Here is a 26010-nt window from a genome sequence, read left to right as displayed (position 1 = left end):
ATGTGGAACGCCTCACATTAAGGGCTATGCACGTGGAATTGGCTACAAGGGCATAAGCATACAATAGGAGTAAAGAGACGAATGATATATCCACAGTATTAAAGTCCAATCGGTGAAGTCTAAATTGAAGACCAAACCCGTTGATATCATTGAAGAGCTTCCTGTCGGCCGATTCCGATATCCTCGGGAAATACGCGCTCCACCATTCCTATCGTCCCTAGACCCATAGAAGGATCGCATTGCCCTGCTCAGGTAGACTTCGCATTGCTGAAACCACTTTGAACCAATCCTTGAACTTGTTGTCTATAACATTGTCGCCCATTTGAATCCGCAACCTAGCGAAACAGCAAGCAAGAATGCCACAAATCGGTTGGGTAAGTAACCCCTAGACCATCTACAGTCGTGAACAAAAGAACCAACAAAGCAAATAGTATGGACTCGGATCCATGGGCCTAGCAATGGCCTCAAACCTGCAGCGCCACCTAGCCACGAAGAAGGCATTGAACCTGATCTACTCGAACCGCACGATGTCGCGCGGATCACCCCTGCAAGCACTGGGAGCAATCCCAGAACCCAATTTCGAGAAGCTAGTGTCTCAATGTGGAATTATTTTCACTATGGTAAGCCAATGCCACTGAGAAAATACATCGCAATGGAGCCCTAAACCTGTTCTAGGTCTCGAATGACTCAGTGCTCCAAAGCCTGCTATCCACTGCCATGGGCTCAAGCCAGTCCCTGAAGGACAAGATCTTTGTCGACTGCTCAACAGTCCACCCCGATACCGTTAGATCGGCTATCTCGCAACTGAAAAGCAAGGATGCATCGTACGTAGCAGCGCCGGTCTTTGGCGGGAACCCAATTGCCGTAGATGGCAAGCTTGTTTTCGCTATTGGTGGGCCGAAGAGTGCGACTGAGGCTGTCAAACCTTTGATCCAGGATGTGATGGGTCGACGTGTGATTGATTGCGGTGAGGATGCTACAAAGTCTTCGCTTCTGAAAATAGCCGGTAACATTGTTACTGTTAATATGATGGAAGCTGTTGGTGAGGCTCAGGTCTTTGCCGAGAAGACCGGACTTGGAACTGGTGCTATGGAGGAGCTCATTGGTGAGGCTTTTGGTCCTGTTGCTGGAGGGTATTCAAAGAGGTATGTGACATTACTGTTTCGGTGTTGGCCTTGTGGCTCTTCATACTTATCTTTGTTTCCAGATTGACTACCGGCGCTTATGCGCCGCCCACAGACTCCCGTCCTGGATTTGGGGTCTCTCTCGCTATTAAGGATGCTAGACATGCTATGTCCATGGCCCAGGAGCAAGGTGTTGAGCTTCCTGGCCTTGCGATCGCTAAGGCTAACATGAAGGCCGCGAGAGAATATGGCGGCGAGTGTCTAGACAGCAGTTCAATGTACGGGACGCTGCGCCAGAAGGCTGGTCTGGAGTTTTGGAATGAGAAGAGCAGGAGAGAGTGAAGTGAAAACCATGTGTCCCATAAGATACAGAGTAATTATTGATATGAAATTTCTGTTTGTTTAAATGTCTAAACCGAAATGATTCCTCTAAATACCATTGAAGGCATTTATATGACCAGCCCTGGAGCTGATCCGTGCCCCTTCTTACAGCATGATTCTGCCTTGCATTGAGACTCAGCCAAGAAAAAAAATGATACGCCGAAAAAAAATTAAACATTCTGCCTTGTTAGAAGCCAGAATTCCCGTTGCGCCAAAATGAGTTGCGGAATTGAAAAATATGAAACAAGATCAACAAGGTGGAGGTAGGACAGTGGTTGTAATGCAGCCCGCTTAAGTGGTTTTGTAGTCTGTCGGTGACTCTACTCCGTATGAGGCGCTGGGCCGTGCTTTCGGCTTGATTCGTGCGGTGTCTGCCAAACTGGGATAAGTCTCTGCAAAGCTGGGCCCCAGAGACCAATTAGACAAATTCCTCATATGCCGTTCAAAGACAGGGTTGATGACCAGCTCGTCCGAGTCTCCTGCCGACAATAAACAGTCCGTAGCCTCGTATGGCCAATTGACGTTGATGTCACGTGTAAATGGCATGGTCCAGTTCTCAAACGGGTAGTTCTGATACTTTGTGATAATCCTGTCACGCATTCCCGGCCAGGGAACATAATCCATCCAAGCAGGGTGTGGATGGAGAATTTGTGTTGGGCGCGGGGTCAACCACTCTGGGAGTCTCTCATAGTTCTCTTGCGTAGGGTAAATTTGCCAGCGCATGAGGAGGAACATAGTGTAAAGCACGGCAACCTGTTCTGGCAGAGAGGAGATATCTGGAAAGGCGCACAGAATATCTGTGAAAACCTTTGAGACCGGATGGGAGAAGACACTTCTCTCCGGGTTTAGCAATGAGGAGACACTCGGGTATGGGGGCCCAGCTAAGTTCTGTCTAGGGATGCCTTGAGCCGCCTCGCGTTGGCGGCTTTGGAGAAATTCCAATAGAATGTTATCCAAGGGGCATGTCGCTGGTAAATTTTGTATTGGGGCGGCGAATGCAGGTGGCCCATGCTCAGAGGTAGTAGTCAAAGGATGTGGGTATATTGGTGACGGAGAATTCAGTGGAGGACAGCGGATGTTTTCTGAGCTGCTGCGGTGTAGCCGGTCGACTTTGGGAATAGTATGCGAAGCATCAAGAAGGAAATTAAACCCTAGACGCTCCTCAGAGCCGAGGTTCAGGCCGTGTGTGATATTATGGCGTTGCGAGTCCAATGCGACACGGAGAGAGGCGGAGGGAGGGCATCCATTGGTACTGTTGCGGCGACTCCCGAGGGTGGGTGCAGAATGGGTCGGAGAAGGTGTATCAAGGCTGGCAGTAGACTCGGGATATGTTTTCTCGCCTGGAAGTAGTGGCTGACTATTGGGGGTGAGGTGCTCGGTGTCGGGCAATGGGGATGTATGCGAAAGAGGCGGGCCGAGACTGGGTATAGCTAGAGAAGGAGACGGATCTGTCTTTATCAGCGTTGGACTTGGTTTTGTGACGCACAACTTACCTGGTAGTTCTGGCTTAGCCATCAATGGTTGGAGAATGGCCATCGCCGCCTGAAGCCCTTGGCGGAGCTCTGCGTTCTCCAACCGAATCGCCTCATTCTCCTGTAGAGCTGCTTGGAGATCGATGGAGGGTTTTTGTGATGACAGGTCCCGGACCTGTTGCTCCAGAGCTTCTATGTGCCCCTTGGTCCTTTCTCGAATTGCGCGCTGCGCTTGGCGGTCATTGGCCCGCTTTTTTGCCAACTGATCGGGGGTGAGATTGGCAACACCTCTTGATGACATGCTATTCAGCTTTCGCTTGCGTCCTGATGTCGTGCCATGGTCCGGGATCCCCTCCACGTCTATCGAAGTCGCACGGGAAGGAATTGTCGAGCCCTGGGGCCTGCCGAGGGGTTTAGGCCGCGAACGTTCAGATAGGTCGGACAAGTCGGGCTGAGGCGCCACATGCTCATTGGCGTTTGAAGCGCGGGTGGCCATGGCCTTGCACACGCGCTAGTTAAGATTAGCCATTCAGGTGGAAATTGTGGAATGGAAGAGTTCTGTAAGAAGTGTGAGGTATGGGGTGCTACTATGTGGGTCAAGAATGTGAAGTCCAAAACGCTTTAAACTTTCATGCGGTCAAGGTGCATTGCATGGCATCAGATTCATTGGGAATAAACTGACGATATTTTCTAAATACCATATATCTAGGGACAAGAATCTCCATTCTAGGAAAGGTTGGCGATGAACATGAAGTATTGTGCACAAAAAAAAATATACAGAGTATCAGCGCCATATGTATCCTTGGAAAGGATCAAGATTATGCACAAAGAAAAGGATTCGGTCGTGACGATCATATACAAAGGCTTTTGTAAGTTCCAATGCAAGAAAGCATAAGCCAGACAAGAAGGGGAATGATAGGGGCAAAAAGTTCAAAACAAGCTCAAGCATTATTGGATCATATGGCCCATTTTCGAGATCTATCGAACGTATTAGTATAACCCCAAAATGGGCAATGGGTTGAAAACATACCTTAGTCTGTAGATAGTCTTCAATTTCAGAGCTCTTAATTCCTCTCTGGCCGCCAGTACGCCATGCCAATGGGATCATCGGCACCCGCTCTTTTACAAGAACCTCCCGGTTGGGGCCCTCGATAGCGCGGACTTTATCGGGGTTATTGGTAAGTAGACGAATTCCTTCTGGAATGGCATCCACACCACAACCAAGGTCTTCCAAGATGGCCGTAGCCAGTCCATAGCTTCGGGCATCAGCCGGATGGCGGAGCAAAAGGTTTGCCTCAACGGTATCTGATCCGAGATCCTGGAGATTGTATGCCTTCAACTTCTCGCCAAGACCGATACCACGACCCTCCTGACGCAAGTAAACAATCACACCTCCTGTCGAGTGTGATGAGAGGGACTGAACCTCTGGCGGCGCATCAGAAGCAAGACCCTCAACAGGGAAAGACATCAAGCGCGCCGCCTCATCCAGCTGCTCGCCGCAATCGCACCGCGCCGACCACGCTGTTTCTCCCGTATAACACTCCGAGTGGATTCGCACCAGCGGCGGCTCGACCTGCTTTGGTGTCGAGGACGATCCAGACAAATCGTCATCATACCGGCTGCTGACTCGACCTGGGTGCAGTTTCCCAACGTACGCGCCGCGGATCATTCGGTCCATCTCAGTCTCCCCTGGCCGAACGCTGTCCAAGCTCCGGCTGCGAATATTGTTTCCAAATACAATGGCCAAGTGCTCCTTTCCATCCAAATCATTGTGGTAGAGGTGCAAGAACATTTCCGCTCCGTTGGTTGTTGGGATTCGCGCCCGCACAATACATTCCACTGCTGGCAGCTTCGGGAGTAATTTGGGACCTTTAGCATCCTGGCTCTTATGTTGGATATCTGCCGCCTGGTTGTCGTGAAGAATTGCGGTGGGGTGTAAATCCAAGTTCAATGTGCCACCGGGGGTCGCAGGTGGGGTGAATGCGGGCGACAGGAATGAGTCCGGTAGAGCCGGGGTGTGTTCGCCTGCGGTCCCCTGACTCGAGTCGAATTGTCCATCTGATCTCGGGAGTGAACGCGGGGCGAGCTTTGGTGAGGCGTGGGCCGGTAAATCGGTCATTGCGACGGAGAGGCGGGGTAGTATGGTGTGACGCGTGAGGCGGCAGAAGCTCTAGTGTGCAGGGGTAGGGATTCAACGGCGTAGATGCATCAATACTAATTCTGTTAAATGGAAAGTTTTAATTGCGAAGTAGACTATGCCCCGGCTATGCACCCTCGGCATGAGGAGAAGAAAGCTGAGTCATCTCTATGTCACCGCTTACTCTAGCACATTCTCTCGGCCCGTCCACCATGGCCCCGGGGAGAGGATTATTTTAGTCATTTATAACTTCAATGGTCTTTTCAGCCTTATATGATCTAGAATTACACAAAAGCTTGGCTTTTAGCTCAATGTCAACCTCCAAATCGAATATTGTTCTCACATTGTATATATATTAGCCTAACAACTTCAAGCCGACATCGGGGAAGAAAAGATAAACAATCACGGCAATTGATCACGCCACCAGCATTTGAAGTGGCAGGGATATCAGCGGCATAGGAGCATCTGTATTCAATGATGTGTTCATTTTGAAGTCAAGCAAATTATATATCAGATCATACTTGTGTCGTACGTATTTATCGAGAATGGAAGGTATGTAGTACATGCCATCAAAATTCACCAGCCTTGGCACTCCAATGCGGGGGCCATCGGCAGCCTGCTGGTACAGAAGCTGGATTGTATCGCCATTGGGGGCTACAACGTCAAGAGTTGGGTTGCCCACCTGGTACACAACATACTAGCGCCTTGCATCTTCGAAGCCATTTGCATCCATTGTCCCGTCCTCATTGAGAGAACAGGGAGATTGTCTTCCGGGGGGTAGGGTTTCGCGAGTTGTTATACGAAAACTTCTTAAATTGTACACATTTGGAACTGCTCTATCCAGCCCTAATCTCCACCTAGAGCTTCCCCCCGGTCACTAAGCCGACAACAGATATTGATCTGTGGCTAGTTGCTAGCACGGCAAGCTTAGCAGTGGGTCAAATGTGAACAGTAAATTATGGTGTCAAAAAAAGAGTTGGTTCTTTCTAACTAAAGTATCTAGTCAAGATGAAAGCACCCCATATCCATGGTAGGCCTTCGAACTCCAGATAGCGCCGCGCTTAAATGGTATCATCATCACATCAGATCGTAGAAACAGCTTGAGATTACTTGCCCAGAATATCCAGCACAAATCGCCGGTCGACTTCCATCTCTTTATCGTCCTCTTCGCCCTCAAACTTGAGGCGATAGACGTCTTTTCTTGCGCCCATCACCTCCGCACGATAGAATGTGGTAGTGTCCGGGTATCGCGCGAGGACCTGCTTGCCAGCCGGGTACGTAGACAAGTGGGCGCTGAGCTGAGGAATGGGAATGAGAGAGGCAGCGGTAGTCTTGTAAACCGCCCCCTGCTCACCATTCTCATTCGGCTCGGGGTCCTGCACATCATATCTGAATCAGACATGACGTGTCAGTCAATGTAAATCGAGACGAAACTCAAACGACCCAACATAACTTACCGCTTCTTCGGTCCGTCGCCATTAACAGCCTTGATTATGCATTGGATCCCCTCACCCTCGACACCTTGTTTATTCTTGTTGTGTTTGAACACAACCTGAGCCCCAACCACCAACTGGCCATTCCGTTCTGCGACAGTGCCTTTGGTCCCTTCCGACTGCCCTTCTTCGATCTTGACCATGATGTTATCCTGACGGCCCCCTTCGCGTGCTTGCGTGCTTGATGAGACGCTGGCGCTGCGTGGGACGGTCCCCTTTGAGCGAGCGGACTTGTCAGCCCCCGAGGCACTGGGGGAGTCGGTCACCGAACCTTCGACTTCATTTCTTTTCTTGCGCGACTTGTTGAACGATGCGGACCGATTCGGAGGCGCTTCGGCTTCGGATGCCTTGCGCAATGCTGTGAGCAGTTCTAGATTTTTGATTACGTCGCATGGCTCGTCCTGCATGATCGAGCGCTCATCTTCGCTGAGCTTTTGGCTTAGGCGAAGCCAGCTATCAAGTTGGTCGTGTTCAGCCATGGTCGGTTCTGCTTGTAGTTGCAATGTTAGTAGATGCCATTAATAATCAGTTTGAAGTAATTCGGATTGATTAGACGCGAAGCGCATGTTGGAGCTTTGCGGTGGCGGGTATAGAGCCGAGGGATCTAGTGCGGGGACGCTCACGGTTGCCATCATGGGCGATCTTGTCCACCAAAGCTTTAATCTGCAAGGACAATGAAGTCTGCTGATCGAACTTCTCCTTTGATTTTCGAATATCCTGGCAGATCTTGGTCCAGAGCTCCAATTCCTCATTATTGCCAAAGCCGTTGTCTCTGGGTCGGGGGCGATTGCGAGACATCGGGCCGTTTACAGGTAAAGAGTGTATGAAGAGTATGAACAGCTTACTGCTGACCAGAACCCCTAGGTAATGAGACCAGATTTGAAGCAAGTTGTTTCGAAGATGTTGGAGATGCGGTGATAAGGGTCCGGGCGGTCGGAGTTGATACGCTAAACTACTTTGGGATATGGCATTCTAGATACAATCAACATTGACAGTTGGATGATGAACACTTCTTGTCTTTTCAGTGGATGTATTTATGATCTCTGAGATGGGTAGACTTTGTTGACCCTATTATTATGTCTCGATGCGGTTGTATGGTGATAACTCGGTTGCGGAAGTACCCCGTTAGGAATGACAGATTGGGATACTCCGTACGGAGTAAATCCCAGAAACAAAAAGCCGGGAATTCCTCAAAATGCCACGGAATCCATCTCAACTATTTAGAAGGTCCAGACGTGTGTCATAAAGACCATCGAGATCATATACCCTGTCCGACACGTCTCACCGAAGGCTTGGCGGGGAATTTCTAATAGAAACTGGTTGCCCCTCCGCTTTCTCTTCAAACATCCATTTCAAGATGCAGGTACCACTACTTCGGCTGCAATGCGGTAAGCTTCGAGATGTTCTATAAAAGTAACATGGCTGATATGTTTTCCTTTAGGCGTCAACAGCTATGACTGGGGTAAGCTAGTACAACATGCGATATTGCGTTCCCCGCACTAATGTCCGTCATAGGCAAGGTCGGCCAAGAGTCGGCAGCGGCCAGGTATGCGGCCACAACAGCCGCCCCGGACTTTGTGATTGAGGCCGAGAAGCCCTATGCCGAAGTAAGTGAGAGCTCACTAATATTAGACCTAATGGGCTCACCATTCATAGCTCTGGATGGGCACACATCCATCTCTTCCCTCTAAAGATGTCGAGACTCAGCGTACCCTCCTCGATATGGTTCAGGATAACCAGGCCCTGCTGTCGACCGAGATCAGTGAACGATTTGGAGGCAGACTCCCCTTCCTGTTCAAGGTGCTTTCCATCCGTAAAGCGCTTAGCATCCAGGCCCATCCCAACAAGAAGCTCGCGGAGCAGCTCCATGCCCGGGACCCAAAGAACTATCCCGGTAAGTGTTACTTGGCATCGCACTCAATCAAAAAACGCCTAGAATGGTTGCTAACCGATTTTAAGATGACAATCACAAGCCCGAGATGACCATTGCCATCACTCCATTCGAGGGTTTGTGTGGCTTCCGTCCGCTCGCAGAGATCACACATTTCCTCCAGGCCGTAGAGCCTCTGCGCACCCTAGTTGGCAACCAGGCGGCGAGTGACTTCGAGCAGCTCGTCAAGGGCAACGAGAACTCAGACGACCCTGCTGTCATCCAAAAGAACAAGGAAGCACTACGCTCCATCTTCACCACCTTGATGCAGTCGTCATCCGAGAAGGTAGAGACAGCCTGCAATGACCTTATCTCGGCCGCGGACAGCAACCCCGATAGCTTTGCAACCTTGTCAGGTGAGGTGGAGACGAACCCTACCAACCCCGCTGAGCTGGCTGCGATTGCCAAGCGTCTCGACGGACAGTTCCCTAACGACATCGGTCTGTTCATCTTCTTTTTCCTCAACTTTGTCAAGATGGAACCTGGTGAGGCTATGTTCCTGAAGGCAGATGATATCCACGCCTACATCTCCGGTGATATTATCGAGTGCATGGCGTCCTCTGACAACGTGGTGCGAGCGGGTTTCACTCCGAAATTCAAGGACGTCGACACCCTCACCCAGATGTTGACTTACTCCTACGCACCAATCGAGGAGCAGAAGCTCCAGGCAACAGACTACCCATATGTCATCCTGAACGCCACTGCTTACTCTAGCGCCTCGTCCGCAATGCTCTACGATCCCCCTATCGACGAGTTCAGCGTTATCAAGACCGACTTGAACCGGACTGGCGCCAAGGCTACTTTCGACCCAATTGATGGCCCCAGTATCTTCATTTGTACTCGTGGCAAGGGCAAGATTACTGTCGGCAATAAGACTGAGGAGGTCCAGGAGGGCTATGTTTTCTTCGTCGGCGCTACTGCTCAATGTGTGATTGAGAACACTGGCAGTGGTGAGGGCGATGATGATGTCTTCACAACCTATAAGGCATTCTGTGAATTGACTGCGACCGGTGAGGAAAATTAGGTCATTGGTCACTACGTTGTCATATTCTAATATGTGGCGTCAAGATGAAACACCCCGTTCTAGTACCGGCGCAAACCTGTGAAGTGTACATGCGGGATAGGGATGATACTCTGGTGTGAAATAACAAAATAACAAAGCAATGAGAACAATGCAATAACCGAAGACGAAATTGGAAGCGCTCAGGCTATGGTTGACATAACCCAAGGCCTCGGAAATATTGCGCCAATAGTCCTCAGAAGAGCCTGATCTTTGTACAATGGAGTTATAGCGCTACTTCTGAACTTCTAATTTGGATTTCTCTTCCTCCGATTTGTTCGTTTTCTTCCACGGGTACATATACATAGTGTTATAGTATGACCCAAGGGAAATGTGTTGCGCTCAGACATCTCAGGCGCTAATTAGTGTTGCTAATATCGTCTCTCGTATTGACTTTGAAACTCTGTCCAACATTACATTCATGCCTGATATTCATTCGAACAGATCGGCATCCTTTCCGAGTTTCAGTATGATGTGTGGCGGCTCTTCAGTACGACAGACACAATAGGCGCTGAGTGCACGATCCTCCCGGAGACATTTTTATAGCCCTAGCAGGAGGTGTTTGATCCACCGGGTCATCCAAGTTGAATGGAATACTACACATGTAGTAATATTTGGGAAATCACCATATTTAACAGTATCAGTGATGCCGGGGTTATTGTTGGATCTCAGCAGAGCCGCCCTCGACTCAATATGTCCTACGCACCTTAATGGCAATGTTTTCGCTTTTCAGGGCAACCTATGGTAGTCATAAGAACTCATGAGTGATACGGGGGGTGTTTCGAGGTCGGCCTGATGACTACGTCGGGTTGGTTGAGAATCGTGCTGGTGAGTATCTACTACGACTTATAGAACAGAAGGGGTTCGGACCTAAGAGAATGTATGGCTGGTAGGTACCTTTTGTGAGCCTTTCGCTTTGCGTCTGACGTGAATATACGTTGACTATGGTCTGGTCAAAATAAATACTTGAAGTGCTCCTGCCACTCTCATCTTCGAGACTTGTCTTGTCGCTTTGTGTGCAGACCAAATCATATATCATCGCGTCGAGATCATCTTCCTTATTCTTCACTTTCATATTGTTCACCCATAACAGAATCATGAGGAGAGTTCATCCGAGACATCCTGTCTTGGTCCTTGACAACCTCCGAAGAAGATTGCTGAAAAATACACCGTATGAAAAGCACCGTCTTCTTCTTATTGCATCCGAGCATATTCTGAAGAAACTCGATTTTCGTTTCAATGTATCCCGGCACGTCCTAGAGGAGCTCGATCTCCAGGGTGAACTAGCTTCTATCGGGTTATCCATTCAAGAGATCCAAGCCTCCTGGTTACCCGATGTTCTACGGGTACGTGATTTCTATATTGACAGCGCAAGGACTACAGAGAACGAAGATCACTTCCAAATCCCGCTTGAGTTCTTGATTATGCTGGATGCAGCAGCAGGGTGAGCACTTTCCAGAACACCTGGATTATATCTCAAATGCTGACAATACCAAGCCTAGCATACAGGGACGGGAACTCCCAAGTGGGACTTGAACTACTAGACATTAGCAATGACATGTTTTGTCACTCCTGGTCTGACCTTACCGGAGATGAACAAGCCAAAGACGAGGAACGCGCTAGCACAGAGTATCTGCATACATGCCTTTGGATTTTAGTGCAAGACTTTGACTCGGCACATGAGCACATCGAGAGAGCGATACAGCGATACCTTGTTCAAAGGGTAGAATTTCGCTGTGAGGTATACTACAAGGGACGAGAGTGGCTCCTTCGAGGGTGCATGGCGGAAGCGTTGGATGGCAAGGGCTGTCATGACATGGCTGAAAGATACTATCGCGAGGCCCTCAGCCTCAGGCCACCTTATAACAAGTACAGTGAGTACGAAGTGGGCCTTGGAAGATGTATGCTTCTACAGGGAAAGATAAATGAGGCGAAATGGCACCTTGCGAGCTTTCTTCTGGACCTGGAAAGGGCACCTAGTGGTGTGGATCAAGCCAGAGATTATTGTTAAGTAATATAAGTAGTTCGTTTTCGTGACTCTTGCTTTGCTAACCGACGGGTAACTCCAGTACTGGTCTTAATCTTTACTAGCTAGGCAATGCACACCTCGACGACGGTGACAGCCGCGCAACGGCATTCGATTTCCATCGACGGGCGTTCCAGAGTCTGAGGCTCTCGTTGGGCGCAGAACACCCCATGTTTGGAACGGCAAGCTACAAACTAGGTGTGCATTATTACACTCGCGCCATCACTGGATCTTCTGACGTCGAGGTCGATCTGAAAACTGCGTTGTATGTCTATATGAGTCCAGCTGCAGTTGTAACTGAAGATATGCTAACTCAAACACAAATTTAAGCACTGCTTTCACACGGAGTTGGAGGTATTTCGCTCCGGGTATGATAACGAGTATCAAAAGGCCGATCGTGCCCGGGTCTTGTACAGAATTAGCTGTACCTATAAAGTCTTGCTACTGCTGGACGAAGCCAAACGCGATGAGCATTAAAAAGAAGCGGATCGGGCATTCAAAGAGGCTTTTGATTTACGACAGGAGATCATCAATGCTCGCAACTTGGATTCCACAGGGCAGTCAGACGACAAGATTTATGACCAACTTGTTAGCCGGTGGTGTCGCTAGGGCAGCAGCAGTACTGGATTTAAGGCTTGGGCTCTATATTAACTTGTTAACTTTGTGAGATTGTCATTTTCCGGAATACAGTTATTGTTATTGAAATATTATACAAAGGCCAACCCGATGCTACAAGATATATAATTATCTAGTGCAAACCAATAGGGAGTTAAGTTATAAACCAGATAGCCATCAACAAAATCGAGACGCACAGTTAAAACATACCATCGCGAGGAGAGTGACCCACGAAGTATTAACCGGGATACCTTCGCTCTTTGGCGCCAATATTCAGTAGTTTAGGTTTCAAGCTAACGAATATGTCAGCCAGCTAGATGGATATCTGTTTCATGGAGTAGAACTCTCAGCGGTTGCCGAAGAAGCCACATGCCCAACATAAGAGATATCAGATGTGATATTTAGTTCAATTGACTGTTTCAGGGAAATATGATAGGCTTATAGAGAATGTTAATAGTTTCAAGGCCTAAGAGTACCTGAGCACCTACAATCTGACCAAGGCCAGTGTAACGATATGATGTGAGTACATTACTCTTCTGTATAGTCCAAAGAATCAAGGCTATCCACAGTTTAGATTATTTACCAACCACTTGCGTTGATACATTCAGCACTGGGATGAGCAACCTTGTCGCCACGTGTGCCACTCACAGTGGTCTCTTCTCACTCGAGACCACGCTGTTCTGCAAGCTGGCACTCAATCCAACAATCTTACATAGAATTGCCAATACCTTCCAGGCCGGATGGTTGCTTCTTGCGGCCGTGCGCGCCGTTATGTCTAACCTCCGTGCTGGTCTGGCCGTGCATCGGTCTGCCTAGGCCGCGGTTCACATCCCCAGAGGTGGCTCCCGTAAACATATCCGCAGCCGATGTGTAGGTAGTCCCTTCTTCTTCCTCCTCGTTCATATTGAGGTTGTAGTTTTCACTGGGCTCGCCGCTATAGGAGTCGCTTGCTGGGGCTGAGCCGGGAGGGAATGCCTGAGCGCGGTTTTCGGAGCGCTGGTCAAACTCGTTGACTGGATGCTGTAGGCTTAATTAATGCGGTGTAATATCATAGGTTCTAAAGTCAAACATACACCCTCAGTGGTAACTGGCCCTTCGCGAGGAACTGAGGGCCTAAAAGCACCCTGTTTGACATTCGCGGCGTTATTGGCCTTTGACGAGTGACTCATTATGAATCCGTATTTCCTTTCAGTGCTTAGAAGTAGTAAAAAACTCGGTTATCATACACTAATTCTCGGTTCTTATATTTCGAGGACTATGATGTAACTATGTGGTATACCCTAGAAGTAGCTGCTATTGTTTAGTGAACTGTCTAGTCATTGCTTCGACTTGTCAATGGCGAGGATGAAGTGCGGATGACGTAAAAATGTAACTTAGGTAGGACTTTACAGTTGCTCCTCTAGAGACTAAAAGAAAAGCCATAAATAACTCGAACATTCAAGTCAAAGATACTATCAAATACCGGAGCCAGTACGCTTCTTTCAGTAGCTTATCGTTTTGGATTTGAATGGCATGCCATACTTGATTTCATTTAGACAGGGCGAGAACTATTGATTAATAGGCGTGCGCCCCAAGCTAGCACTCGAGAAATAAATCTCGTCATTCTACAGTAAGCATGTAGCACTCGACATAAAATACAAGGCTCATCACCATAACACAAACACAAATATAGTAACTTCGATTTAGCTTTTATTGGGTGTAGTCGAGTTCCAGGGTGCCTGGATTGTGGGCCACCATTTTACCATCCTTGTTCTGGAAGCGTACCTGTTCAAAGATCACGCGTCCTTAGCATGATACATCTAGTCACTTTAGCCCATAAAATTCTGCTCACTTTTGGCGGATTTTTCACATTAACCTCTTCTGCTCGTTGCTTGTCTGTGATTATCTCTTCCACCTAAATATATGAGTAATCAGCACACTCCATAAGCACAAATAGTTCTCCATAAGTTGTTATCTTTCACTAACAGGTCCTTCATGCGTTCCGCCGCGAATCCTGGTTCCAACATAATCGCCGGGATTAATAACATTGCCGTGTTTGTCTGTAACTTTGTTATCACCCATGGTGTCAAACGTTTCTGGGGAAGATGGAACAGGTGAATAACCTCAAATTGAGTATACTGGATATTATTGGGACTAAAGCACCTTGCTACATATATTTGTTGGGGCAAGGGTTGCACTCTATAGAGCCACGATGATCTCATATGTACCTCATCCCTCTAGGTTCATCTAATTTGGACAGATGGCGCTATTGATAGGTTGTGGCCGATCGCCAATGGGCCAGAGTAGGCGTAGGCTCGGCCAGTCTCGACGACAGAGGACCAAAGAGACCACTAAAGAGACACCACAACGTTGCATAAGCGGCTAAACATACTTTATAGTCTTGTGTGAAAAGGGGATGCTAGGAACAAGAAGAGACCGGGATTCTGACTCCGTACATACAAATTGCCGCTGATGTATTTGCCTTGGAGCAGGCTGACTCCCTAGAGGGAGAAAATTCTGATAGGCAACGAATACTTGACAAGGGTGACGATGGAGTTTCATTGGACTTAACCACTCCAATGTTATGTGGTTGGATTATACAACCAACTCTAGGGCGACGAATGACGTTCCTTGCCTGGCGAGTACCCTTAGTTGGAATAACACAGACTTACTGGCGCTAATTATAAATACCAAAAGTAAAAGTGGTTGGGCTCTTGATATCCAACAGAGGGTTCTTACGAGCGTCATTATTTACTAGGATCATGGCATCTGAGACAGGCAAACACGTACTGTGTTCTAAATGTGTTCTGAATGTGGGTACATTCCCCAAGGAAAGATAATATACCTGTATTCCGTAGGAAACGATGGCTTGAGTCTCAGCCACCCCCTAGTTCGATGACTTGGATTGGTTTTTATCTAATTATGCAAATGTTTTGACTGTTGAGAATCGAAGTTCCCTAACTTGGTAGCTAATAGACCCATTACATGTCATCACACCTATCTAACATCTCATGAATTGGAAACATGCTCATCAAAAAGTATTGATTATAGGCTATGAGTGAAAAAAGAGTGTAAAATATTCGCGTCAATCTCCAAATTAGCACAAACGGCCAAAGAAAAAAGCAAAAGGGTACCCAATCGACTAAAGAGCGTGTTATGATCTCCTACTCACGGCCAATAAAGCACCGTATGGCCTGGTGCACTCTTGCAGTGTTCACCACAAGTCTTTCCCATTCCTGTCTTCCACATAATTGCCAGGCCCCCGTTGACTGCGGACATCTTCCTCACACTGTCCGCTCGAGCTAGGTCAGAATTCGAAAGCAGCCTGGCCCTTCAACTATCCCAAATCACAGGCCCACTGCTCAAAGCCCCCCTCAGCAAGTCTATTCCTTAGCGACAAAATCTGTACCTCCATCTCGGACACCAATGTTTTCAGGCTAGCCTCTGACTCTTTCAGCTTAAGAAACTCAAGAAAATGGTTATATTCTCTTTCACAGCCACGCCTGATGGTGTTGTCCGAGTCGAGGTCCCTGTGTGCTTGTTTTAATGCTCGGAGATACGAATTGTTGATCGTAAGGTAGTTGGGGTTGGGTTTGTGCCGGTAGCAGCGTGTAAGAAACATGTACATTTTGACAAAATCTCCCTCACTAGAAAATCCGACCCATTGATTGCCACGTTCAGGAATCTTGTCGGCGTGTTGATCGCTAATTTGCTGCGCAATTCTCTCGGCGTATTCGAAGTCACCGTTGCGGTATAAACCATCGACAAACAGCATGAGATCCGGGAGAGGGATGATGCGAAGGCCGTAGGGAACCATTTCTGCATAATCATATGTACTCCTCATGTGGGGAGCAGGGTTTTGCACGATGCCGCGGCGAAACATATACGCAACAGTCTCTATGGCAAGCGTAGCTAAATTCGTCGGTAGTGAACTCTCGTCAGAGGCCAAAAGCTCGCTCTGAACCCATCCGCGGACGTCTGAGCTGATTTTGAAATGATTGTTAACATTATGTTGTGTATTTTCACCACAATCAAGAACCAAAAGACCAGTATCAAGGAGGCGTTGAATAACAATTTCAATCTCGGAAAGATCAGGAAGGCCCTCCTTGAATAGGGGAAGGATCCATTCAAGAAAGTAGGACTCTTTCACATTGCTGAAAAGCGCATAGATCTCGCGTCTGGTGAAACCAGATGGGTCTAACAAGGTCAAGTACGCCATGAGCATGAAATCAACAAGCCGATCGGCATGAAGTGCTTGCACAGACTCTCTGGAGGGATTCATGTTGTCGCGTTGACTTGAGTTGGGTGCAGTGGTAGATGGCAAATATTTAGTTTGGGAAACAGCAGGTTATGGAAGCTTATCAGTCAGGAAGGTGAGACTTAGACGGAAAGAAGAAGTTGAGAATTAGAAGACATTGGAAAATTGTCTCCTTATATACTGTTTCCCGCTGCTATGGCCTACCCTTGGGCATTTCCAGAAGAAGTGAGGCTGAGCTCTGCTATAGGAGATATTGCAATTGATAGAAGTTGGTAAATACGCATCGACTTCTGACCCAACCGGAATATTGTTAGACGTGATGGCCCATGATTGAGACACACAATTACCACTGAGCTGTTGAGTCTGGCAGGGACCATCGAATTGAATATCTGCCCTGATTATAATCACCGAAAATGTGAGAACGGTAACTCATGACACCCAGTAGAGCGTTCTTCTATTCTCATATTGAGCTCTATTATTTACCAAGAGGATGGCTTTTGAGACGTACCGTGTTCCAAACACAGATCAAATTCTGGCGCCTAATGTAATATTTCGATAGGCAGCTGACGACCTCAGTCTCAGCCACCCCATAGTTTCAATTATGTGGCATGGGTAATATCCATAGAATGTCTACTAGGATGGAGGTGAAACCTGCACCCTCACTACAAAATCCACACAAAGTGAAATGAAGCCCGAGTAATGAATGTGATATAAATACTGAAAGCCTCCATTTGAGCCAACAAAGCTGAGGCAATAAGCTGTTCGTGTGGTGGTGATGTGCCCTCTGATTGACCAAAGACAGCAGGGAATGAAAGGCGAAACTGGAACCTGGCCTTTCTGGTTCTCAGGCCTTTCAAACGACTGGGCGCCCTGAAAAGCCGGTAAAACCTAAATCTCGTTGGGTATAGTGACATGTTAGCCCTTGGCAGGGTATTATGAGGGTCACTTAAGCACCTATCAGCACAGGACTAGGGGTGTTCACAACTTGTCGATTCACCAAAGACCCGTATCCAGCATATCAAGCCCTATTAAGTGATGTCATTTGCATTCTACAAGACTTCCTTGTGTCCAACACCTTTGATCTGATATCCAAGCCGTTTGACGACGTGTTGCACCAACTTAAACCTAAATAGTAGTAGAGTTCAAATGGTGAAATGTTGAAGGTGCGCGTTTCAAGCCATGCGTTTTCTTTCCTGTTTTCAATTCCAATCCGCTTGCTAAATCATTACATAGCCTCATACTCCTTTGTGTTAAGAAAACACACGTATCGTCGGGCATCATGCTTCACACTTCCTATGGCCACGAGTCCCTTGCTAATCACTACGTGTTTTCGTCTGCGCTATCTTGCTTACCACATGTGTCGTGTTTAATCGGAAATCCCGGCTTTATTGGCTGACTGCCTCTATCATTGTCCAGTTGGAGACATGGAAATTAGCCAGATCACACCAGTTGGTGAGGCTGATACGCGATGTCAGTAGGAGCCTTGGAGCTAGGTAGGCTGTGTTTCCTGTGGGACCTCTCTCTTTCCCACATACACACGTATATAAACATACACACACACCAACTGTCTTTCTATATCCACCCGTTCTCCTTCTGACCTCGCCAAGTAGCGAAGAAACAGCTTTCATGGTGCTGCTTGCTTCCTTGTCATCCACACTACGCTTGTGGTACAGGAAACACTGAATACTCATCGCCTAAGCAAATTTCCCATCCCATTTTCCCTCTATTCAGACTAACCATCCGGGCCTAGGTATTCTTATCTCTGTTACCAACCTCTATCGACTATAGCATTCCTTTTTTCTAGCCTTTGTCGATTAGAACTCAACCAGAAGTGGCCTCATAGCCATTCATTCTCCTTGAACTAAGTCCCCTTGTTCTATCTAGGTAGCTATTATACATTTGTCACCTTCTGACTCTAGTGAATAGTCTCTTAATTATCTCGACAAGAGCAGAATTTCGACGCATTTGCTACAAGGGCGCCAGTCCCCAAGTCCACAACCGTGCCGTCATATTTTTGTCTCAAATATACCGGGATCATTGGTCCAGGTACGTACATCCAGTTAGCTGACGTGGAACAGTATTCTCATAATAGGTATCTTCGGCATCTGTCCAACATTCCTTGACATTCTTGACAGGTATGGTCCCCGAGGTCCGAGGTTGTTTGCTAAATTTCTATATATCTCCTCTCTTTTTAAGTTTCTTTCTCCATATACACAAGTAAGTTCAATCCCAATTTCCATCATACAGCTTGCAGACCAAATCCCCTCAAAACGCCCATACGCCGAACTCGGCGCTAAAGCGGAAACCCTGGAGATATCACGATGCAGATCTGCGCAAAGCCAATCAGCACCCGACGGCTTCACATCCTGCATGCCCCACAGCCGAGGGAATCCAAAGAGCGGGGAGGGAAGCTATAAAGTCGACACCTAGCCCAGCTCCCCTTCTCCTTCCCCAAGAGCTTGAATTACTCAAATTTATAATCATGGCGTCCAAAGATGATTCCCCCCAGCTTGGGTTCTGGGAAAAAGCCGATCTCCCATTCCTGCACTTGTCAGTGTACGCCAGTATGGTGTATGCTGCTATTACTGGTGTTTTTCGGGGTAAAGGAAGCCCCAAGCGCTACGACCACCATGTTCTGGCATCTGTGATTCGGAAAGTGGTTGATCGTCGGTCGGATCGGCAGACACAGTATGTTTTCTCTGATTTTTCTGCACATAGCTCCGAATAATGCATGGATGAGAATGGACATGAAATTGATGTGTCGCGCAGGTACCTCACTCCCCCAACTTCAGTCGCCTACGCAGACGTCATGAAGAAGCGTGGCCTCGAACCCGAGACCGTCGCCCTCCCACATGGCGCAGAGGGCCATTGGATCGGAAATAAAAACGCCAAGAACGTGATTATATACTATCACGGTGCGTCCCCAATCACTGCCGTGTAACACGCGGAGTAATTCGCACCTACAGAGCGAAAATCACACAATATATCCGAGAACAGGCAAAGTACTAACAAAACCCAGGCGGCGGTTTCGCCATGCCCGCCATTGCTGCGTACTTCGAATTCTGGCTGGAGATGCTGAAAGCCTTGAACGAAACCGGCCACGACCTAGCCGTGTTCTTCCCCCGGTACACGCTAACCCCACACGCGACGTACCCAACCCAGCTCCGCCAAGCCGTCGAGGCCCTACGCTACATCATCAACGAGACAGGCCGCTCACCCGCCAACGTAATTATTGGCGGGGACTCCGCGGGCGGGAACCTGACTGCCGCGACACTGCTGCACCTGTCTCACCCGCACCCTGAGATCGAGCCTTTGGTACTGTCGGCGCCATTGGCGGGCGCGTTTACATACGCGCCCTGGATTAACTTTAGTACGGAGTGGCCATCGATGAAGGACAATCAATGGAAGGACATTGTTACGTCGTCGGTTTTGACTCGGTGGTCTGATTCGTATCGGGGGGATAAACCGGCGGATAATTGGAATGAGCCGTTTAATGCGCCGGCTGAGTGGTGGAGGGGTGTTAAGGCGGAGGGGATTTTGGTGCTTGTTGGTGGGGATGAGATCTTGCTTTCGCCTATCCAGGAATTTGTGAAGAAGATTAAATCGGTTTATGAGGAGATTACTGTTGTGGTTGGGCAGGATGAGTCGCATGATGCGCCGTTCTATACTATGACCAAGGAGGAGTCTCAGACTAAGACGGAATTGCGACGGTGGTTGCCTGCTCGGCTGTGATTTATTTATTGTCATGGTGATACGAGCAGAAAGATGGGTTGGCTAGAGCCAGGTTTTGTTGTGCCCATGTCTCATACCAAATTACAGATAGGAAACATGGAATCGGTTGAAAGGTCGTGTCTTTTCATAAACAAGCAGGATAGGCTCCCCTGACTCGGATTAAACAAAACAACAAATATATGAAACAGCATTTAGATTACTCTAGGACGAGACCTTAGCGGAGAACTTAGCCGCCGCAGTATCGAAGAACTCGCTCTTCTCTTGGATATCGGTAAGAAGGGGGTGCGTGGGTTGGACCTGCTGTAACCGGCTAGACGAGAGACGGAAGTTAGCATCAGGTTCACTATCTCGTATGAATGGAGCGGTGACGGGGTAACATACGACTCCAGGTCCTCGGTCTGCTTGCCAGCCAAAACATTCAAAACAATGCTATTGGCGATCAACTCGACGTCGGTGGGGTATTGCTCAAGGGCGGAGGTGAGGGCGGCATCGGCCTCGGGCAAACGACCCAAGTGGATCTCAGAGACGGCCTGACCGACGATAGAGAGCGGTGCGGAGGTACCGGGTGCGGAGGCGAGCTCCTCGTATACGTAGAAAGCAGACTGGTACTTCTCGCCGCCCTGTACAGTAGAAACACAAGTCAGCACTCATACACATGGACCAGGGGATTGCAAGTTTCTCATCGACATACAACTCTCAAGCCAACCCACGATTCGGCAACGTTGACCAGCAGCGAATCCTGACCCCAGCGCTTGGCAGCCTGGACTTCCTTGAGCGCGAGATCGGTCCGGTTTTGTTGGAGCTGGATCTGGACAATGAGGGAGACGCTAATACACATAGATTGTCAGACCAATATGCTCCGCTATATCGCAGTCTCCTTGCGACGGGTGTACTCACGCCTCGAGGTTACCCTGGTGCTTAGACAGCAGGGCCAGAGCTTCTTCGCTGTGTCCCTGGGCCTGGAGCACGGTAGCAGCGAGAACTTGCACGGTGTTATTTTCGGGGTAGTTCTCTGCTAGCTCTTGTGCGAGCTGCAGGGCAGCATCTGTCTTTCCAGTGGACTGCAGGGCCAGGGCCCTGACGGCTGACAGGTCGGGGCTGTCCTCCTCGATGGAGGGCTCGGCGAGGCTTTCCTCGTACTGGCCGAGGGCAATCTGGGCGCGGAGTCTGAGGACTTGGGCGGGGAGTTGGTTCTCGGGGGAGAGCGCGGCGGTGTCGAAGTCGATCACATTCTGGTATTGTCCGGAGTGGAAGGCGCTGTGGATGTTGAGGAGCTCTGCGGGGAAGCTGGATTAGCGGTGATCGGGGGTGTAGAGAGGGATGAAAGGCTTACCGCCCTCTGCAGAAAAGGGATCCATGTTGGCTGTTGTGGAGGAATTGGTTCGAGAGAAATGGGTTGTTGTTGATGATGCGCTGTGGCCGCAGTTGTTCACGGTGGCTTCATGGTGGAGAGGCAACTCTGCCGAGATAACAAGGGGCAGGTGGGCCGACCGCCTTGAATCTATACATTTCCATCAGCACTTCACACTTCATCGACATTCCATCTACAAATCTATGATTATTTCTACGGTTTCGGACTTGAGATTCGGAGAATTTGAGTATTTATTTATTCATTGCCAAAAACTAGTAGTACAGGGTATCAACATGGGACTAATATTGAAAATCCCATGAAACAAAAAAAAAAACAAATTGGTGATATATGTACATAAGTTGAGGCCTCGTTAAAACCAACCGGGTTGAAACCTTGTGGGATAAATCCCCCAGCTGGAAAGAGTACCCCGTGTCTGCTCCCTTCTTCCCTCGCTGGCGCAATATGGTTTGGTGCCGGCGACAACAGACAATATAATTTGCATCAAATCCCTCTCTACGGATCACTGAAGAAATCTCTTCTTCAAGGCCCGACATGCTTTGTGGGTCTTGCTCGATACAACTTGCATAACTACAACAGGCAACAGCTGGAGCTCAGGGTTGGTAGCCGAAGAGGGCGATGGTGAGGAAGCGGCGGCGGCGATAGATGATTCCCCGGAGGGCCGTGGTAAGGCTCCACAGTATGGGAGCAAACAATTTTCGTACTCCGAGTCAGTCGCAGTAGTGGGTGGTGAGGCTGAGTCTCCTTCTTCGTATAGGAACTCAGCGAATGTCTGCCTTGGCGCGTGTCGGCGGATTGTACTGTACAGCCGATGAATAGATGACTCGCTGCGGAGTGTCGGGATTGGGGGTTCGTGCTCCAGCTTCATTGGACCCAGCGTTCGCAAATCGAGGGAGGAACTTCGGGAGAACTGGGGGAGTCGTTGTTGTTCGGGTCGAAAGGCTTTGTGGGGGTGGTAGGTGATGTTGGGAGTGATGACCACCCGGTGGACTTTAACCTGATGGATCTCAAGTGTCCTATAGTCTATGTTAATACATACTAGAGTAGACTTGGATATAGGTGTTTACCTTCGGTCCATGCTTTCGTTGTCTCCGTAGAAGGCCTCGAGCCAGTTGGAGTCTTCGGGCGGTTCGTAGTAGATTTGCACGGTTGACATCGTGCTATGTTGTATGTAGCCTTGGTTTATTTTTGTTACAAGGCCTGGAAGGGATTGGGGGTTGTTGTGGTGTATCTCCTGGAGTCGATCGAGTATTCAATATACTCTCTAGTGAGGGCCAGTTGAGGTATACCTGAAGTGTATTAGATATATACCTGATGGCAGGATGATTTAATAGTTAGAGGAGATAGATGGAGAAGTAATAAATAAGAAGAAGAGAAATGGATTCAAATGCCGTATATATATAGAACATGATTTGAGAGCTAAGCCTTCTTGAGAGTCGGCATCGAGTTCTATAGAATTAAAGATTATACTTCAACCGTACTTTCCCTAGTACAGGTATATTAAAGGCTACATCTATGGTTGCCAGGATGAAAGCTGTTTCGGGGGTGATAGAAGGAGCGTCGGAATCACCGCAATGAGGAAAGTACATCTCAAAGTCAGGAACCGCCCCGACAGTAGAAAACCTTATAATGAAAAGAACATATCAATGAAAAAGGTACTTTCCCAAATAGGGACAAGCCGACATACACCATAGTGATGGTAGAAGACCACACCGAAGACGAGATATCATCGCCAGTAGTGGGGGTAGAAATCGGGGGAAATGAAGATATATGGCTGGTTATGTAGCATTATGTGATGGATGTAGTGAATGCCTAGTATCAGATAGTCCTACAACATCGTTACTACAACAAGCGGTGGGCTGTTGATTCAAATGCAGGATCCAGCCTTATGAATCACGCTTTGTACGACGTCTATAGGCTATCGTCGGTACATACAGCTCAAGATGGTGCAATCATATTCAACTAAGGTCCAAACAAGTAGTGAGTGCACTGCATTGCCTTACACAATAACTACTTCTCCGTTCATGTTTCTCATTTACGGCAGGGTTTTGTGTCCATCGCGCCAACCGAGCTTTTCGCTGGCAAAAGGCTAACAAGCTGCTATCAACCTTTATACATAGATTTGAACATCGTAGATGCTTTGGAGTAGGCCATATATCGAGTTCATGAAACTATCTAAAATAGAGAAATAATCTCATGCTTATAAGGGCTTGTACATAGGTTGGCGCAATGGACCCAAAAGCCTGCCATCCTCATTTCTAAATTAGACAGAACGTTCAGTCCACATCACCCAGATCAATGACATTAGATGGATCTTCGCCCCATCAAACTTTGAAGGCAGCCCAATTCATATTGGTTGAGTGGGCTGGTTCTCCAGTGCCGCTGAAGAGATAGCAGGACTGACCACCACTAGGGTCCCAGTAATCAACCGAGTTGCAGGTCGAATCTGCACTGCATAGCTTCAGGCATTCAGTGTAGGAGATTCCTGATGCAACATAGCGGCTGTTGTCACGGTATTGCTTGTCACAACGAATCTCGTACTTTGTTCCATCTAGATCGACTTGGGAGTTATTGTCATCGTTGCAATTCACCTCCTTAGGTGCAGGAGCTGGGGCGGGATTGGCTGGAACAATGGGCTCTGGATCTTGTTCCGGCTCTGGGGTAATTATGGCCGGGGGAGGGCTTTCTGGAACAATAGGCTCTTGTTCCTGCTCCGGCGTAGGAGTTATGTTGACTGGAGGAGCAGTTGACCCACATGAACTACCACAGGAGTCCTCTGTGCACGCTCCCGAGCAACCAATAGAATAAGCGGTTGCCCATCCGGAAGCGTCGAGGGTGGGCTTTGAGGTACGCTTGCCGAGGTAGCATTTCTTAGTGCGCTTGTGGTAATCGACACTCTGGCATCCGATGAACGAGGCGCAGGAATCTGTGCATTCCTTCAAGGAGTTGGAATCCAGCTTGTGGAACCAAGCTGTCCCATGGCGCTTCTGACAGTCCAAGTGGAATACCTAAAATATTGTTAGTGATTATCCAACGATGCACCATAAATGATCCGAAAAACACTCACCTGCTTGTTCTTGGCAGTGTAGATCTGACCATCCGCATCTGGGCACTCGGTTGAGCATGCTGCTCGCACGCTTTCCGGGATCTCGATCACCGGAGGATCGGTGAGATAGGCCCAGTCGTGTAGCGTGTTTCCACACTTTCCATCTGAGAACGTGCCACTTCCATAAAGCTTACAATCACCAGCTTTTTCATCGCCGTTGTCACCAAAGACGTAGCGGAACCTTCCCCGTAATGGTTGTCAGGTAAAAATATATATCTTTCTTGAATGTGAAGTACTTACGCTTTGCAACTATCTGTCAAGGTGCACTGGTTGATGCAGTCATCATACCCCGTGGTCTGCACATTTTTGATGAGGCTTGAGCCCTTAGACTCGTGCATGCAACACTGGAAGGTGTAGTAGCCACCATCACTGGTCTCGATAATATCGCCATCATCTGAAAGATGTTTAGTTAGCTAGCCACTGGAATTCACAGAAGGAGAATCATTCACTTTGAGGACACTGGGGGACACCCTTGATGACCACCTGGTTGGTCTTTAGCGTTGTTACCTGTGTACCATCACATGTTCTAGCATCAATCGCCTGAGCAAGGTACAGATTGAGTAGGACAAGTGCATTTGTGGACAGCTTTAGAAATCCCATATTGACTGATGGTCACTGACACTCAAAAAGTACCGGTTGAATGGATGTATTTATATTCACCAACCTTGACCCCTAAATTTCTAGGATACTCATTTCAGGTTCAGCTGTCGATCACTCACTTTGACGGTCAATTCCCCACGGCTCTCAGCTCCACCTCGTCCACCCCATAGCTGAAGGGGGGTCGTGAACCGTATTGGCGTTATTTCAAGATCGCAGGTATCGTCCGGTTAATGACACGTAATAAAAAACCCAGTAGACGCATGATAAGCCATTTCCTGGATTATGCATGTGCACCGACTCGTCAGTCAAATTGGCAGATATTAGGATAGTCTATCGATGCCGAGCATTAGGGGGTCACACTGTGGTTCTTAGATATGCATTTACGCTGCGTCGGGAAAGTTTCTAGTTGTCCATGACTCTGTGGCTTGTATTTCAATAGATTGAATAAACGCATATATCCCTCGATATGCATACCCCTCAATATTTGGTCGGCATACCCCCTGTCGCGTCGGAATAACTAAAAAGCAAAAATAAATAGCACCCGAGGATAGGATCGTGTGCAGGGCTAGAATAGTTGGGTCCAGGTTATCCCGCAAGTTATCTAATGAAGTCACGTTTGCCTGTTCTTGGACAAGTATAGAAAGGAAATGTGAAATGCGCCTAGCTAAGCATTACAAATTAAAAGATTCTCGACCTAAGAAGACTAGCCGTATATTTTTTGAAGCCCA

General features: G+C 48.2%; 13 protein-coding genes across 13 annotated transcripts; 4 read left to right on the top strand and 9 right to left on the bottom strand.

Moving 5' to 3' along the window:
• Window positions 1-356: 356 nt before the first annotated feature.
• N7517_000379 (NAD(P)-dependent oxidoreductase) lies at window positions 357-1466 on the top strand (the record flags this gene model as incomplete). The annotated part of the gene is made up of 4 exons (XM_056718109.1): window positions 357-374; window positions 432-620; window positions 676-1145; window positions 1208-1466. The coding sequence occupies 4 exons, from the start codon at window positions 357-359 to the stop codon at window positions 1464-1466; spliced, it is 936 nt and encodes a 311-aa protein (XP_056582244.1).
• A 330-nt stretch (window positions 1467-1796) lies between these two features.
• N7517_000378 (bZIP transcription factor) lies at window positions 1797-3473 on the bottom strand (the record flags this gene model as incomplete). Its single annotated transcript, XM_056718108.1, has 2 exons — window positions 1797-2953; window positions 2999-3473. 2 exons carry the CDS (start codon window positions 3471-3473, stop codon window positions 1797-1799), a joined length of 1632 nt encoding a protein of 543 aa, XP_056582243.1.
• A 452-nt stretch (window positions 3474-3925) lies between these two features.
• On the bottom strand, window positions 3926-5096 carry N7517_000377 (GTP cyclohydrolase II; the record flags this gene model as incomplete). Its single annotated transcript, XM_056718107.1, has 2 exons — window positions 3926-3955; window positions 4008-5096. The coding sequence occupies 2 exons, from the start codon at window positions 5094-5096 to the stop codon at window positions 3926-3928; spliced, it is 1119 nt and encodes a 372-aa protein (XP_056582242.1).
• A 1124-nt stretch (window positions 5097-6220) lies between these two features.
• On the bottom strand, window positions 6221-7405 carry N7517_000376 (SAGA-associated factor 29 family protein; the record flags this gene model as incomplete). The annotated part of the gene is made up of 3 exons (XM_056718106.1): window positions 6221-6503; window positions 6572-7097; window positions 7231-7405. 3 exons carry the CDS (start codon window positions 7403-7405, stop codon window positions 6221-6223), a joined length of 984 nt encoding a protein of 327 aa, XP_056582241.1.
• A 559-nt stretch (window positions 7406-7964) lies between these two features.
• On the top strand, window positions 7965-9561 carry pmi1 (mannose-6-phosphate isomerase pmi1; the record flags this gene model as incomplete). The annotated part of the gene is made up of 5 exons (XM_056718105.1): window positions 7965-7995; window positions 8049-8069; window positions 8123-8214; window positions 8264-8501; window positions 8567-9561. 5 exons carry the CDS (start codon window positions 7965-7967, stop codon window positions 9559-9561), a joined length of 1377 nt encoding a protein of 458 aa, XP_056582240.1.
• A 1133-nt stretch (window positions 9562-10694) lies between these two features.
• Window positions 10695-11952, top strand: N7517_000374 (uncharacterized protein; the record flags this gene model as incomplete). Its single annotated transcript, XM_056718104.1, has 3 exons — window positions 10695-11041; window positions 11107-11581; window positions 11689-11952. 3 exons carry the CDS (start codon window positions 10695-10697, stop codon window positions 11950-11952), a joined length of 1086 nt encoding a protein of 361 aa, XP_056582239.1.
• A 994-nt stretch (window positions 11953-12946) lies between these two features.
• Window positions 12947-13407, bottom strand: N7517_000373 (uncharacterized protein; the record flags this gene model as incomplete). Its single annotated transcript, XM_056718103.1, has 2 exons — window positions 12947-13258; window positions 13312-13407. The coding sequence occupies 2 exons, from the start codon at window positions 13405-13407 to the stop codon at window positions 12947-12949; spliced, it is 408 nt and encodes a 135-aa protein (XP_056582238.1).
• Window positions 13408-13927: 520 nt separating this feature from the next.
• On the bottom strand, window positions 13928-14299 carry N7517_000372 (hypervirulence associated TUDOR domain-containing protein; the record flags this gene model as incomplete). Its single annotated transcript, XM_056718102.1, has 3 exons — window positions 13928-14002; window positions 14070-14132; window positions 14204-14299. 3 exons carry the CDS (start codon window positions 14297-14299, stop codon window positions 13928-13930), a joined length of 234 nt encoding a protein of 77 aa, XP_056582237.1.
• Window positions 14300-15554: 1255 nt separating this feature from the next.
• Window positions 15555-16499, bottom strand: N7517_000371 (uncharacterized protein; the record flags this gene model as incomplete). Its single annotated transcript, XM_056718101.1, has 1 exon — window positions 15555-16499. The coding sequence occupies one exon, from the start codon at window positions 16497-16499 to the stop codon at window positions 15555-15557; it is 945 nt and encodes a 314-aa protein (XP_056582236.1).
• Window positions 16500-18957: 2458 nt separating this feature from the next.
• On the top strand, window positions 18958-20207 carry N7517_000370 (putative 6-hexanolactone hydrolase; the record flags this gene model as incomplete). Its single annotated transcript, XM_056718100.1, has 3 exons — window positions 18958-19163; window positions 19245-19390; window positions 19495-20207. 3 exons carry the CDS (start codon window positions 18958-18960, stop codon window positions 20205-20207), a joined length of 1065 nt encoding a protein of 354 aa, XP_056582235.1.
• A 201-nt stretch (window positions 20208-20408) lies between these two features.
• Window positions 20409-21565, bottom strand: N7517_000369 (putative Coatomer subunit epsilon; the record flags this gene model as incomplete). Its single annotated transcript, XM_056718099.1, has 5 exons — window positions 20409-20517; window positions 20589-20827; window positions 20899-21034; window positions 21105-21483; window positions 21541-21565. 5 exons carry the CDS (start codon window positions 21563-21565, stop codon window positions 20409-20411), a joined length of 888 nt encoding a protein of 295 aa, XP_056582234.1.
• A 513-nt stretch (window positions 21566-22078) lies between these two features.
• On the bottom strand, window positions 22079-22732 carry N7517_000368 (uncharacterized protein; the record flags this gene model as incomplete). Its single annotated transcript, XM_056718098.1, has 2 exons — window positions 22079-22592; window positions 22644-22732. The coding sequence occupies 2 exons, from the start codon at window positions 22730-22732 to the stop codon at window positions 22079-22081; spliced, it is 603 nt and encodes a 200-aa protein (XP_056582233.1).
• A 1168-nt stretch (window positions 22733-23900) lies between these two features.
• N7517_000367 (uncharacterized protein) lies at window positions 23901-25282 on the bottom strand (the record flags this gene model as incomplete). The annotated part of the gene is made up of 4 exons (XM_056718097.1): window positions 23901-24584; window positions 24644-24863; window positions 24923-25076; window positions 25132-25282. 4 exons carry the CDS (start codon window positions 25280-25282, stop codon window positions 23901-23903), a joined length of 1209 nt encoding a protein of 402 aa, XP_056582232.1.
• Window positions 25283-26010: the final 728 nt, after the last annotated feature.

The sequence above is a fragment of the Penicillium concentricum genome, assembly GCF_028827145.1.
Source record: "Penicillium concentricum strain IBT 3081 chromosome Unknown utg000001l_segment0_segment0, whole genome shotgun sequence".
Classification (NCBI taxonomy): domain Eukaryota; kingdom Fungi; phylum Ascomycota; class Eurotiomycetes; order Eurotiales; family Aspergillaceae; genus Penicillium; species Penicillium concentricum.
The sequence above is the reverse complement of the archived record's forward strand: the minus strand, read 5'-3'. Positions and strand labels throughout refer to the sequence as shown.